The sequence below is a fragment of the Lipotes vexillifer genome, unplaced genomic scaffold, assembly GCF_000442215.2.
Source record: "Lipotes vexillifer unplaced genomic scaffold, Lipotes_vexillifer_v1.1 scaffold69, whole genome shotgun sequence".
Taxonomy (NCBI): Eukaryota; Metazoa; Chordata; class Mammalia; order Artiodactyla; family Lipotidae; genus Lipotes; species Lipotes vexillifer.
The window spans coordinates 3796173-3810649 of NW_006790942.1; the positions used below are offsets into that span (position 1 = coordinate 3796173).

General features: G+C 41.6%; 1 protein-coding gene across 1 annotated transcript in view; it reads left to right on the forward strand.

The window, feature by feature from the left end:
• The first annotated feature begins 148 nt into the window (after positions 1 to 148).
• The window catches only part of LOC103082242 (lipoxygenase homology domain-containing protein 1), a 127129-nt gene continuing 112800 nt past the window's right edge, over positions 149 to 14477 (forward strand). Inside the window, 2 exon segments of the mRNA XM_082931325.1 lie at positions 149 to 193; positions 884 to 1061. Coding sequence (XP_082787451.1) covers positions 149 to 193; positions 884 to 1061 — 223 coding nt within the window.

Sequence of the window (14477 nt, forward strand, 5' to 3'; positions counted from 1 at the left end):
CGCCACTTCCGCCGCTCCCGGCATGCTGCGCGCGCCGCGGCGGCTAGTGGTCTTCAGGAATGGCGACCCGAAGACGGGACGTATAGTCCTCCTGAGCAGGAGGGTCATGCAGAGCTTTGAGGTCTTTCTGCAGCACCTGACGGAGGTCATGCAGCGCCCGGTGACCAAGCTCTATGCCACGGACGGAAGGAAGGTGAGCATCGTGAGGGACGTGATGGTGGCCCCGGGGAAGGAGGGCTTGTCCCGCGTCTGTGCGTGTGCGTGCGTGCATGCTCCCTGCTCATAGGGGGGCGCTGGCTCCCCCCTCCCCCCGTCCCCCCGGTGGCTGTTCTTCGTTTCTGGGTCAGTGCAATGAGGCGTGGGCCCTGTGGGGCTCTTCGATTTTCCCTCGCATGCTCCGTTCCCTGAGCCTCACGTTATAGAATGTGTTGGCACAGAATCTGTCTCGACGATATTTCTTGAAAAGGTGTGGCCAAGAGTGACATTCTGTTGGGTATAGAAAGCCTTTTCCTGTGACCTGTGTGTCACTTTCCCGGTCCTGGGGTGTCCGTCAGGCCCTTTCCCAGCTGGATGCTTGGGTGGGGAGGACAGGGGCAGTACTGTGTACCCTTTAAAGGTTTCTTTGGTTATGATGGCAGAAGACCGGTCGGCCTGTGTCAGCTGTGGGCTGAAGACGGGTGTTGGTCTAACACCCCCTTCCCCCCTCACCCTTGGTTCTTCGGTATTTTGTATACGTCATTTGGTGCCCAGCGAGTGGTGGGTGATTATCACTTTCAAACCCAGGAGGCTGTTGAGTTAATCAGTTATAAACTCACCGTATGGAAAGAACAAAACTTCATGCTGCTCATGTCAGGACCATAACTCTTTGATTTTTCCCCCTTAGGTTCCCAGTCTCCAGGAGCTCCAGATCCTGAGCTCTGGAGCTGTGGTGGCAGCAGGAAGGGAGCCATTTAAACCAGGAAATTATGACATCCCAAAGTACTTGCTTCCTGCTAGAGTACCGGGGATAATCTCTCACCGTGTGTACCCCAAGGGAAATGCTAGGTCAGAAAGCAGAAAAAGTAAGTCACTTAAATATATAGCCCTTATTTTTAGCCCTGAGTTGTTTTTTTTTTTTTAACCTCAACAACAACAAAAATTCATCTTAAATGACCGATTTCCTTCATCACAGAAAAGGAGAGGATCAAAACCTTCTAAACTGAAATTTGTTATATTTGTAGCGGGAGAGAGTTGTAGAGATCATCTGATAATTTTTTTAAAAAGACTTTTTTGAAGTCAGTCAGTCAATGATATATCTGTTTAAATTGATGAGGTTTATTTTTTGTTTGTTTTCTGTTTCTGTTTTTGCATCTAATACCTAGATAAAAGATCGAAGTGCCACCATTGATTTAGAGAGGAATTCTAAATTCCGTGGAATATGTGTAAGTGACACTCTGGTAGTTGCAGAGTTTTCTCTAAATAATACCATGCAGACCATAGCTGAGCTCAGGTTAGTTGATCGACGTATTTAAAAAAAATCTCTGTAAATTCCCTGGCTGTCCAGTGGCTAGGACTCCACGCTACCACTGCAGAAGAGGGCACGGGTTCGAACCCTGTCCAGGGAACTAAGATCCTGCATGCCGCACTGCGTGACCAAAAACAAACAAAAAAGAAACCTCTAACTACACATACATGCTCTACTTTCTGAAATTATTCCAGTAAAAATCACAGGTCCTTAAATCCACTTATTATTTATTTAAAAAAAAGGTTCATATAGCCAGTTCATGCTGGTTAACAGTACTCTGGGTTGATAGTTCCTTAGGAAATGCCATCCAATAAGACGTTATCCTTTGGATAGGGGAGGAGGAGTGCCTCTTTACACCCAAGAGTGTGGGATAGGCTGTAAATTCCCTTTTTCAGGCAGAGCTAATCTCATTATTTACAGTGCTCAGTATTTTAGCTCCAGGCGAACGTGTTGATTGCCATTTACACTTCCTTTTTAATTTTTATTTTATGTAAACATGGAATGATACACATTTTAAGTGGTGTTAATTCCTTTACTTATTGCTAAACTAGGCAGACTCAACTATTCCTTACTGTTGTTCTTTAGTTATTTCATGGATACACTAAATAGCCAGTTGTTCATGTGTCGGTTCCGTAGGCATCAGCTGCTTAGTATCTTATGTGCAGGTAGTGCTAGTTCACCCTGGTCATTTCATCAAAATGATTTTATTGTCTTCTGTCTGATGTGGGTTTCTGAGCATGATTTTTAATGGCTTCAGGGAATCTGAGGGCTTTGTTAAGTTTTATTTTAAAAAATGATGAATGAGACATTTTCATTTATAATTTTGGTGAAAGTATACTAAAAATAAGAGGAAGTATCTCTAGGCTTATCCTTTGAAACTAAAGGTATTTAATTGATGGTAAGCGTGTGCACATCTATACAAACTACTAATTTGACTGACTGAGTTTAGAAAGCATGAGTTCCAAGGTTATCTCTAGAGGTACACATTAAAAAAAGTACCTAGATATCTGGGTCTTTGACTAGCTCTGTTCTCTTTTGTGACTGATATTAAATTAAATGCACTGATTATACAAAATGAATGCTAAATTAATAATTATTACTAGATTAACCTAGCCTTTAAAGTAAATTCTAAAAATGTTTTTACTTTCATAATGATATAGGTATCTCTATTCGATATACACAGGTAGGAAAATGAATACCACCGTAAATTATTACTTGCTTATATGAATAGGTAAGCAGCACTTGGTTAGACCCCAATTTCAGTACTGGTGAACAGAATAAAACAACAAAACCAAATCCCACAAAAATCTCTTTATTTTTGCTAGAATCCTTAGCAATTTCTACTTTATACTTTGCTTTTTAAAGTTGCCTTATTAAACTCATTAAGATTAAAATTCTGTGAATTTCCTCACTGAAGTAGAGTTATAAGTTCTCTTTTAAAGAGTAGTTTGTAGAAATGTACCAGATATTACAGTGAACTAAATTGACCAATGAATATATAGAGGTGAGAAACTTATTAACAACATCTTACTATGAAATTTAGAAAATATGGTATTTTTCATACTAATTATTTTTTGTTTTCTTTCTTTGCTGCCTCTTCTATTGGATATTTATAACTTCTGTCTTCCACATTATGTTTTGATGTGGGGCATCTTTTACTTTTAAAATCTTGAAAGTGAGCACACATGTACCTTCAAGCCCAAGGTCTCAAATTTATTCTGTTTCTTCTGACAAAATGCAGAGTAATGATTGCTACTCAGACCATTCTTTTGCTTCTGAAAATTACTTGGCCTTAGAAAAAAATGATTCTCAGAATTTATTGATATATCCTTCTGAAGATGATGTTGAGAAATCAGTTATTTTTAATCAAGATGGTACTATGACAGTTGAGATGAAAGTTCGATTCAAGATAAAAGAGGAGGAAACCATAAAATGGACAAGCACTGTCTGTAGAGCTGATCTTTCTAATAATGAAAAGAGTGAGATAAGCAGTCTCCCAGGAAGAACAGATGATGGATCATCTGGTTTAAAGATTACAGCATGTTCATTGTCTGCAGATGTCTCACCTCTGAAGAAAGGCAGTAATCAAGAGGGCAGTTTGGCAGAGGAGATCAACAGTCCAATGAGAGATCAGGATACTGAAACTTGCAATTCTGCTAGTTGGGAGAATGCTGCTATGGACACAACTGCCACCCAGGGAACTCAGGATCAAGCGAAACATCACTTTTATAGGCCCCCTACACCTGGACCAAGGAGAGTCAGGCAAAAGAAATCTGTGATAGGGAGTGTGACCTTAGTATCTGAAACTGAAGTACAAGAGAAAATGATTGGGCAGTTTTCCTATAGTGAAGAAAGGAAAGATGGGGAAAACAAATCTGAGTATCACATGTTCGCACATTCTTGCAGTAAAATGTCATCAGTATCCAACAGACCAGTGCTTCTTCAAGTTGATAACAATGAGCAGGTAGAGTCATCTTTAGAAAGAAAAAAGGAAAGCAGACTGCTCAAATCAAATGCACTAAGTGCTGGTGTTGTAGAAATTACAAGTCAGAAGATGTTAGAGATGTCCCATAATAATGGCTTGCCACAGACTACATCAGAAAACTCAGTTGTGGAGGAAGGCATAGTTGATAGTGTAACAGCAGACAACAAAACTAGTGTCAAGAATTTAAGAACTTATGGTAACACCAACGATAGATCCAGTCCTTTTTTAGCAGATGCAACTCATTCGTCAGGTAACAACTCTGGAACTGACAAAACTATTTCAGAGACCCCAGCTTCAGTAGGATCCTCTACTGTCACCACAAGAATTGACAAACTAATTAGTGAGTTTTCTCAGTGTGGTTTAACAAAACTTCCAGAAAACGAAAAGCAGATTTCATCATCTGTTGCCAGCAAAAAGAAGATGAAATCTCAGCAGCAAGTGATAAATTCCAAGCATCAGGGTGGGGAGATTGCAAGGAAAGGAATCCCCAGGAAGAGTAAAAGAATAAACACAAGAGGTAGAATTGCACAGGAAACCATACTGCAAGATTCACGTAGTCCCCTTAAAGGAGAGATACTTTGTGAGAAAGACCTCCATGCAAGTGATACGGTAATTGAATCAAATTATTTTTCTTCCAAAAGTAATAATGCTGTGAATTCCAGGAATCTCCCTAGAAATAAATTAAATACTATTCATAATCCTAAGGTTCAGGGACTTTTAGCCAAAAGAAAATCCAGACCACTAAACAAAGTAAACTTAGGAGGACCTGCAAAAGGAGAAATTGGTCAAGGAGAAAAAGTGTTTTCCCATAATGAATTTAGATATTGCAAAAATACTTTTGAAAATCAAAATTTATTTCATATGTTTAACTTTCTTGAGCAGAAACCCAATGCTTTTTGTGGTCCACAGGCTCAAGCAGAAATAGCATCTTGGTATTTGAGAGGAACGTCAAAGAAGAGTTTAGTTTCAAAAGTTAATAATTCACACGTAACTTTAAGAAGCCAGAAGAAACAAAAAGGGGATAGGTTGAAACCAGATACTATTGTAAGTAAACAACACGTCACAACCAGGGCAAATTCCTTAGCTTCTTTGAAAAAAGCTGTTTTTCCTGAGGCTATTACCCATCATTCAGTTGAAAATTATGTTCAGAAATGGTTGCAGAACGTAAGTTCACATTCAGCTTTGCAACCTAGACAGTCAGCTCCAATATGCACAAAGGAAAGGAGTGTGGTAGGTTATAACAGCAGTTGTTTTCCAAGACATAATTCCCACAAAAGTTCTGGAAAAGGAAATAATTTTGTCCTGGAAGGTAATAAACATATAACTGAAAATGCCAGTTTGACAGGAGATAATCTAGGGAAAGAGGTCGGTACATCTTTTGACAAAGATAACAGTGAAGAACTTAGCAAAGATCTCTATGGGAGCCAGGCTGAATCTCTGAAGGATGCTTACTTGCTTTCCATCCATGAATATCGTACTTTGTCACAGTCAGCTATTGATGATGCTAATACTAAAAGTCAGGTATCTGCTGAAAAGTCAGGACGAGAGCTAAGCCTTGTTTACAAAGACATAAACCTAGCTACAAAAGGGCAAAGTGTAGAGGCTGCCATTCAAGTAGATCTTATGGAAGAGGACACTCCAAAACACCTGTTACCAGTCTGGTTGCTTCGCCAACTGCAAGCTTTAGTTCCTAGTAGTCACAAGACTCAGAATGGAGTTGTTCAAATGCCAGGTTCACCTGCAGATATTCCCTTTCCTTCTCTGATATATAATTCATCCACTAATGTTCTTCTGGCTTGGCTCCTGGTGCTAAACCTAAAGGGAGGTATGAATAGCTTCTGTCGAGGTGATGCTCACAAGACTACCAGCAGAACTTCAGAAATACTTGCGCTGTTGGAGGTTCTGAAGCACGTTGCTGTCGAAGAGGAAGCAGATGACTTGAAGGCTGCTGTTGCCAGTTTAGTGGAATCAACCACAAATCACTTTGGACTCACTGAGAAAGAGCAGGACATGGTTCCAATAGATCTTTCTGCAAATTGTTCTCCACCCAACATTCAGACAGCTCCTAAATGCATTGAAGATGAGAAAACACAGAAAATCTCCTCTTTAGATGGAGGCTGTTCTGCCAGTGAGGACAGTGTCTCTGAAGTCTGTGTTTCAGAGGGGACTTGCTCTCCATGTGAGATGTGCACTGTGAATAAGACTTATCCTCCAAAAGAGACTTGGAACCTCGGTGGCAATTCTTTCCCCAGTGATGGCTGTACCACGGATCAGACCTCCATAAATAAGGCTTGTTTCCTAGGAGAGGTCTCTTCACTTACTGACACTGTGTCTTCTCATAAGGCTTGTGCTTATGAGGAAAACCGTATCTGTGAGATGGCTTGCTCAGTTGATGAGGCCTACATTCCCATCAAAGTCTGTAATACCAGTGACTCTTTGAATTCCAAAGAAAACACATATACTGATAATTTGGAATTGACCGAACAGTTAGAAAGAGTTGGTGAAGTTCAGAAAGACCTAAATATTTTGGCAGACCCTGGGTGTAAACATGGCTTTAGTATATTGGTGTCACACCAAAATGTCAGTAATTTAAGCCATGGTGGCTTTTTCCAAGATGCAACTGAACCAGAACTTCATAGGAAACATAGTTCTCTAGATGTATTTGAAAATTGTTCATTAAAGAAATTTCGGGATGAAAATGCATATACATCTTTTGATAAGGAAGACTCAAAGACTTCTGAAGAACCAGGCTCAATAACCAACAGCATGACATCAAGTGAAAGAAACATTTCAGAACTGGAATCTTCTGAAGAATTAGAAAACCAGAACACTGATATCTTTAATACAAAGGTAAATTCAGGAGCGCAAGCTACTGAAGAATTGATCCAAAAGGAGTTAGAGGCCAGTAAAAATTTGGAATTGATCAAAGTCTCTAGCAGGAACATCACAGAAGAAGGAGGAAGGAACGGTGTCATTTGTGAGACAATCAGTAGGAGGCTGGCAACACCACCATCTTTAGTATTTTGCTATGATTCTAAGCAAAAGACTGAAAAGCAGCTCATTGAAGGAGAAACTGAAATGAGAGTAAAAGAGATGGTGGAAAGCATGGAAACTGGAAGTTTTGCAGAGTCTCTCCTTAATTTTAAAAATGACTTCAAAAGGTCAGGGACTTCTTATTGGTCAGATTATAGACAAGACAGTGAGAGTGAACAGTCATATAAAACATCCAGTGATGGCCCCAGTGATGGTGGTGAGGAGGTGGCCCAAGAGAAAGACTATAATAAAGGATTTGTTAAAAGGACAATAGAAAAACTTTATGGTAAAGCAGAGATTATGAAACCATCTTTTTTTTCTGGGTCTACACATACATCTCAGGTTTGTCCTTATGATGCTATGGAATTTCGGGATGCTGGGAAGGTAGGTCTTTATAATTCTGAAGGTCAGTCATTTGGCTCTTCTGAACAGGTATCTTGTAATTCAACTGTGTTGCAGAAATTTCAGGAGGAAAGGCGAGATAAATGTGATTTTAATAATGTGAGGGCCAGTTACCATGGGGAAGACATTGTGGAACATGGTACTGAACAAAATGGTCATAACAGAATTCCCAGAGACATGGAAGAGGGGGTACTGATTGACAAGGGCAAGTGGCTCCTGAAAGAAAATCATTTGCTAAGAGTATCATCTCTTGAAAATTCTGGCATGTGTGGCAATGCAGACACCACATCAGTGGATACTCTGCTTGATAGTAACAGCAGTGAGGTACCGTATTCACATTTTGGAAATTTGGCCCCAGGCCCAAGCATGGCTGAACTCTCCTCTTCAGAATTGGAGGAACTGACTCAGCCTCCTGAGCTGAGATGCAGTTACTTTAACATGCCTCATAGCGGCGACTCTGAGCCTTTTCGAGAGGATTTGCTGGATGTTCAAAATAAAACTTGTTCTCAGGAGAGAATACCAAACCACCGTGCAGCAGAGAAGTGTAATCATAGGTCAGAGAGAGTATGCACATCTGTCACTCATGTCTTCACATCTGCTGGTAACAAAGTCCATCCTGTCTCTGATGATACTATTAAAAACCAACCACTGCCTGGTAATAATGTAATTCACGGGGCACTTCAGGAAGGTGACTCTTTGGATAAACTCTATAATATTTGTGGTCAACATTGCCCAATACTAACTGTTATTAACCAGCCTGTGAATGAGGAACACCGAGGATTTGCATATTGCAAAGATTCTGATATTGAAAATTCTTGGAGTCTCCAATTATGGATGAAAATGCACCCATGTTTAGTACAGTCAGACAAAAACATGTTCAGAGATAAGAACAATAAGGCAAGTAGTAGAAAAGCATTTATTGATAAAGCCATTGGCAGTACATTTGATTGGCTTTATTTTAATAGCACATTTGACTTGATGGATAAAAGGAGAAAATTAAAAAGAATTGACTTCTTGGGCTTAGAGGAAGAAAATAATTTAAATAAGTTTCAATCATATTTAAAGAATTTCTTGCACACATTGTTGCTAGTGGGGGGTCCTGTGAATTCACATATACAAGACCCCGGAAATCAGACAAATGAAATCTTTGAAGTAGTTGATGAGAATAACAACATCCTGAATAACAGATTCCAGAACTCAAGAGCAAATCTCAACCAAGTAGTGAGAGAGAATAACTATCATTGCTCCTGGGGGATGCTTGGCCAAGCCTGCCTATTTTGCCAAGTTGAGGCGTCCTTAGATATCAGCAACAGAAGCACATTAGAAATATTTTATATTTTTGAAGATGAAAATCTTTTCATTTGGGAAGAGGAAAACTAATTAAATTGAACTGATCTTGAAAGCCGTGATGCACAACAAGATCTCTCATTTCAGTATCAGCACAGCCTTTCTTCATGAGAAGGATGAAGCACATGGGATGGATGTGGATTAGACAACCTCTAAGAATTTGCCACCTCTTCAAAATGAGCTCACCCCAGAGATCTTGCCACTGGATTATCCAACATGACTTGCGTCATTTCTGTGTTCTTCATTTTTCAGCAGTTACAGACTCAGTTTCTATTCTGTTATTTTTGAAGTTTCTATGTGTTTTTTTCTTGAGCATGTATAATTTCTTGGTTCTGTTATTTTTCTCCTAAGACATCATAAATGCCCTGAGGACAGGAATTATACCTCCCCCCGCCCCGCTTTTGTTATGTTGTCAGCTTAGTGCAAAATGTGTATTGAAGATATTGGTGAATTAATGGAATAGACATAGCCTCAGATTACTTCATTTATTCATTTTAACTGCTGATTTGATAAAAGTCTGATGGTAAGATCTCAACAGCAATCTCCTAAGTTTCTTTTGTGTGTGTGTGCCAAATGTGTTGAATCTAGTTTCCTCAGAACATCTGTCTAATGTACTTGCAAGCATTTCCATGGGAGAGGATTCACTGTTTTTCCTCATGAATAGAAAAAGATGCTGTACTACTAAGCTGGCTCTCCAGTACTTTGCCTAGAAATTAATGATCTCTTAAACATTAGTAAAATGTCAAGAAATTCAGATAGGTCAGAAAAAAATGGAAAAGTGTAAGGCATGCTCTGTGAAGAAAAATGAAAGGAACTGGAATGATTTAACTTGGAAAAGAAAAGAGAAAGGTGACTTCACCCAGAGTTCTCAAAATTGAAAAAGAACTGCTGTGGAGAGGAACTTGACAGATTTTTCTGTGTCCACCTGCATTAATAAAATATTTAATTAGATATAAATAAAAACATGTTGCTTAGAAGGATAAATAAATTTGATTAGACTAAGAACCATAAATTGTCTCTGAATACTTGTTATTTTTGCCTGGGGCTTAACCAGGGTATCTTTTAAGGTTCCTTGTTCTTCATGACTCTTTGATGGTATAGAAACAAGTCTTATAAAACGTGGGAATTTATGTCTCTCGTCTGGAACTGACTCAAAATAGAAAAATTAATGTTTTTGGAGCCACACACGGAGGTGCTAAAATAACATAAATTTGGCATTGGGGAGCTAAAAGTAATTACCTGTATGAGGAATACCTTTGGTTTCAGTTCAGCATGAGTCACAAATCCATAAGAAATTATGAGTTGCTATTTATTTAACCAGAGGAAGTCTATCTCTACATAGAGTATGACTTTTCTACATTGTGATGCACTCTTCTGGTTGAAACATGGAAGTTGTAATGTTATGTAAGCTTCTGTAATGAGCAGTGAGAAATTTTGGTGAAATAAAAGGGCTAAAACTGTGGAGATATACATGCACTTAGCTTTACTGCACTTTGCAGATACTGCGTTTTTTTACAGATTGAAGGTTGGTGGCAACCTTGTGTCGAACAAGTGTGTCGGGCACATTTTCCCAACATTTCCACATGTTCCCTTTGTGTCTCTGTGTCGTATTTAGGTAATTCTTGGCAATCTTTCAAACGTCTTCATTATTAATATTTGTTGATTTGTGATTAGCGATCTTTGATATTACTATTGCAATTTTTTTTGCTTCGTATTTTAAAATTATGGCATGTATATTACTTTTTAAAGGTGTAATGCTATTACATCCTTAATAGGCTGTGGTGTAAACGTAACTTTGTGTGTACAGGGAAACAAAAAACTTTGTATGACTTGCTTTATTGTGACGTTCACTTTATTACAGTGGTCTGGAACCGAACCGCAGTATCTCCCAGGCATTCCTATGATAGAAAGGGGAGGGGAATTAACGCTAGAGCTGTGCTAACTGTATGCCAGGGGCTGTGGTAGCCTTACGCATGGATCACCCGTAACCCTTTCTCACAAAGACGCTGTGAGTTTAGCTTGGTTGCTCCCTTTTCATAGATGAGAGAACTCAGAAGCAGGGAGGTAAAGTACTTTTGTCAGTGGTGCACAGTACATATGTCAGGATTTGAACCCAGTCCCTTTGTGCTTGAAAGTCAGTGCTACTTTTACTACATTTTTATTCTTCTTACGTGAGGAAGGAGGAGTAAGATGTTTTAAGTTATTAGCGCTCTCCCCAGAGCAGAGAGACAAGGAAATTATTTTTCTTTTTAATTTGGAAGGAGTGATATTTAGATGTACTACCAAGGAGGTTGGGGAAATCACTCACAACAACGAGGAGTTTTTAGGAAAATGTGGCATATGTAGCATATGGTTTTTAGTAATACTGCGTCAAATGATGTCCTAGGAGACACAGACGATATTGGGAAGAAGAAATTGGGAGTGGCACACATGAATGGGTAATGCACGAGTGTGTAATGTACTTGTCTAAAATGACATGTTCGGAGGCATTGAATTCTCTGAGCTTTGGAACCAGGTCTTATTCATGTTGATATCCCAGATCTAACGTATTACTTGGGACGTGGTAAGCGCCTCGTAAATGTGTGTTGAACGGATGAGAAGTGCTTTTGAGCGCTCTTTCTTTATTACCTTCGAATCCATACATGTAGAAAGATATGTAAAGATGCTGAGGGATAGAACTAAATTTCTTATATTTTTTGAAGCAATATTCCAATCATCTTTAGAAGAACGTGAGAATTTTTTTCTTTCAAACATTCAAAGGATTTTTTTTTCACAAGGCTCACATTAAAAAAAACCTTGAAACGCTGTGAAATTTAGAAGACCAAATGAGACATGAGAGGAAATTTAAGAATATTGCCCAGACCTGTCTGCCTTAGACATAAGAGGAAGGGGCGCTAGCCTGCTGCGTTCAGGGGAATGTCCCCAGGGCGGGCTGATGCAGTTCCCGCTTGCGCCCACCAGATGGCAGCTGTGCCCCGTGCGGCCGGGAGCTCAGGCCCCCTCGTGGGGAGGCTTCCCGGGCTCGCAGGAGCACCTGCAGACCCGGGGCGGGCGGCTGTGGGGGGGCAGTCCGGGGGCTGTTGGCTGCTGCTTCAAAGAGCTGAGGACCCAGTTGTGCAGGCAGACCTAGGTCTTAAAGCCCGGAGGTATAGAAGTGTTCGGAATGAAAGGAAAGGCACTGTTAGCGAGGAGTCTAAGTTCGCAAATGGAGGGGCTATGACGGGGAACGCCGGCTGTCAAGACTCCTCGGAGCCAGCGCCAAGGAAAGCCTGGGGAGAGTGGGAGCAAAGGGCAGACGGAGAGCCCTACGTCGAGCGGAAGCTCAGTTAGCGAGCTGTTGGCCCGGCGGGTGGGGGCCGCTCTCACATGAAGCTGTCAGACGCCTTACCTCTTCACCTTTCAGTGATACGCAACCCGTGTCCCATTTTCAAGGTTTAGACTGGGGTGTTGACGCCGGGGTCCATGCGGGCGGCGCTCGATTTGTCGGTTTCCTCATCCGTAAAATGGGGCCCCGTGAGGAGCTGCCTCGTGAGATGGTGGAGAGGCTCTGGCGAGAGTGGCTGAGGCTCGAGGCCCGGAGCTTGGCCCGGAGCACCGGGTACGCTTCGCGGCCCCCGGAGGCGGTGCGCTCCATCCGGCCCCCCTGAAGGCACCTTCCGTCAGGGGCTCTCCGTGCGGGACCCAGCGCTTTTCAAGCTGCCGCCTCGGTGCCGGGACCTGGACCAGCGCCGCAGGAGCAGAGCCTGGCTTCTCCTGGGTGTCAGCTCTGCTGTTAAAAGCCTGGCGTGGGGAGGGCTTGTTTCCTGGGGCGGTTTCCCTGGGCTCGGGAGCTCGACCCGGGCTTGGACCCCTTGCTCCCCGGGGAGACCTCCATGGCTGTGACGTCCCTCACACTTGGGGGTCGCCACACGGCGGCTGGGGGGTGGGTTCTGACTAGACCGCATCTCTGCCCCTGCCACCTGTCTTGAAGTGGCCTTTTCTTATTTATACCCTTCGTTGTAGAACACCTGTCCCCCTAGCCTCCAGGTCTTTCTCAGAGATAATCACTCTGTGTGTAGTTTTAGTTTTGGTGTGTCTGTGCGAGCAGGGGAGCGCAGGATCTTCCCGCTCTGCCGTCTTGATCTGGAATCCCAGTTCCACATCATTTGTATGATATCGGGAACTCTTTTACAGTCACATTTAAACACAGGACGATTAGACAGTGGAAATTCTCAGTCAAAAAGGTAGAGTAATTACGTGAAGAATGACTTGGGCCAACGGAAAGCTCTCTAGTTTTGTTGTTTTGTGTCTTCCCTTACTTTGGCCCTATTCACCCGTTAGTGTGCACCAGTGTGCTCCTGCGTTTCACAGAACTTACACTCCCTCTCTCACCCTCCCAGAGGTTATGGTATAGGATGGCCTTATGGGGGTTCAGGGTTGTGCTCTCTTCCTTCTGGAGGTTCACAGGGAAGGTAGATTGATTGGCAGCCCAGCCGGCGTAATTATAATGTAGACCTTGACGGGGGTCAACAGATGGGCTTAAGCTGAGTGATGACGAAGAATGTGGAATGTCTTGATGGAACTGACTTAAACCTTGAGTGGCCTTGAGTGGGGTGGGAATGGGGTCCATGCACAGTGACTGCCTAATTGCAGACACTGCAGGCACCGCATGCAGCCGCGCCCGCTGGTTTCTGGCCGGCGAGAGGAACTAGCGCCAGAGGTGGGCCTGCACTGGCAGGTGGTCCGGCTCAGAAGTTTTACTTCTTTGGATGACAAATCCTTCCCCTTGCATTTTAATTTTTTAATTAAAATTGTATGTGTATAAATAGTTTTTAAAAATCAGGTAGAAGTACAAGGCTCAAAATAAAAAAAATGTAGAGACCACTTTCTGACCCTTTACGTGTAATTTCCACTGCACAGAGGCATTTATCTTTAAAACTTAGTTCTTTCTTCTATTTATGTATGTCTGAGATACTGGTATTTTTTCAATTTTAGATTTTGTCTGTCTGTTGATATCCTCCACCTCCCACCTTCTACTTCCTGTTTCTGTTCCTCCCAATAATGTTATAATTAAAAAAACAAACACTTCTGAATTTTTATTTTAATTACCATGCGAATATTATTCCTGAAATGAGCCTCTTAGTGTATTCAGACTATATTTCCTTTCTTGAACTATTCTTTGTTTTCCCTGAACTTTAAACCTGATCACTGCTCATTCATTACCAAACCCTTTTCCGCGGTGGGAAATCCCTATCATCATAGAAGTGCGTATCAGTTCTTCCATTGGACCATTTTTTTTTCCCTTGGAGACGTTAGTTGTCTTGGAGACATTCTTCATAAAGCCCCCTCCCACCTCACCGACCCCTTCTCATCCAAAGCGGACAGTTTGATCTCCAGGCCTGCTGCACAGCCATCAGCTTGAAGCTTTCCTTCCGCAGTATCCTGGGAATCTCATTTCCTTCTTGGTATTGGATGTCCTGTTTCCGAAACCCGTATCTTACTATTAGTTTAGGCCTCAGTTTTGATGGAATGAATTTTCTGATGGTTTATAAAGAAGAATGCATGGAGGAACTTTTCGTGTCTTAAATGTTTGGAACTGCCTTTATTCTATTCTCATGCTTAATTGATAAAAATGATATAGCATTACATGTTGGAAATAACATTTTTTCATTTGTCTTCTATCTCCTAATCCCAGTGTGAAGAGTGCTAAGCCATTCTCATTCCTGC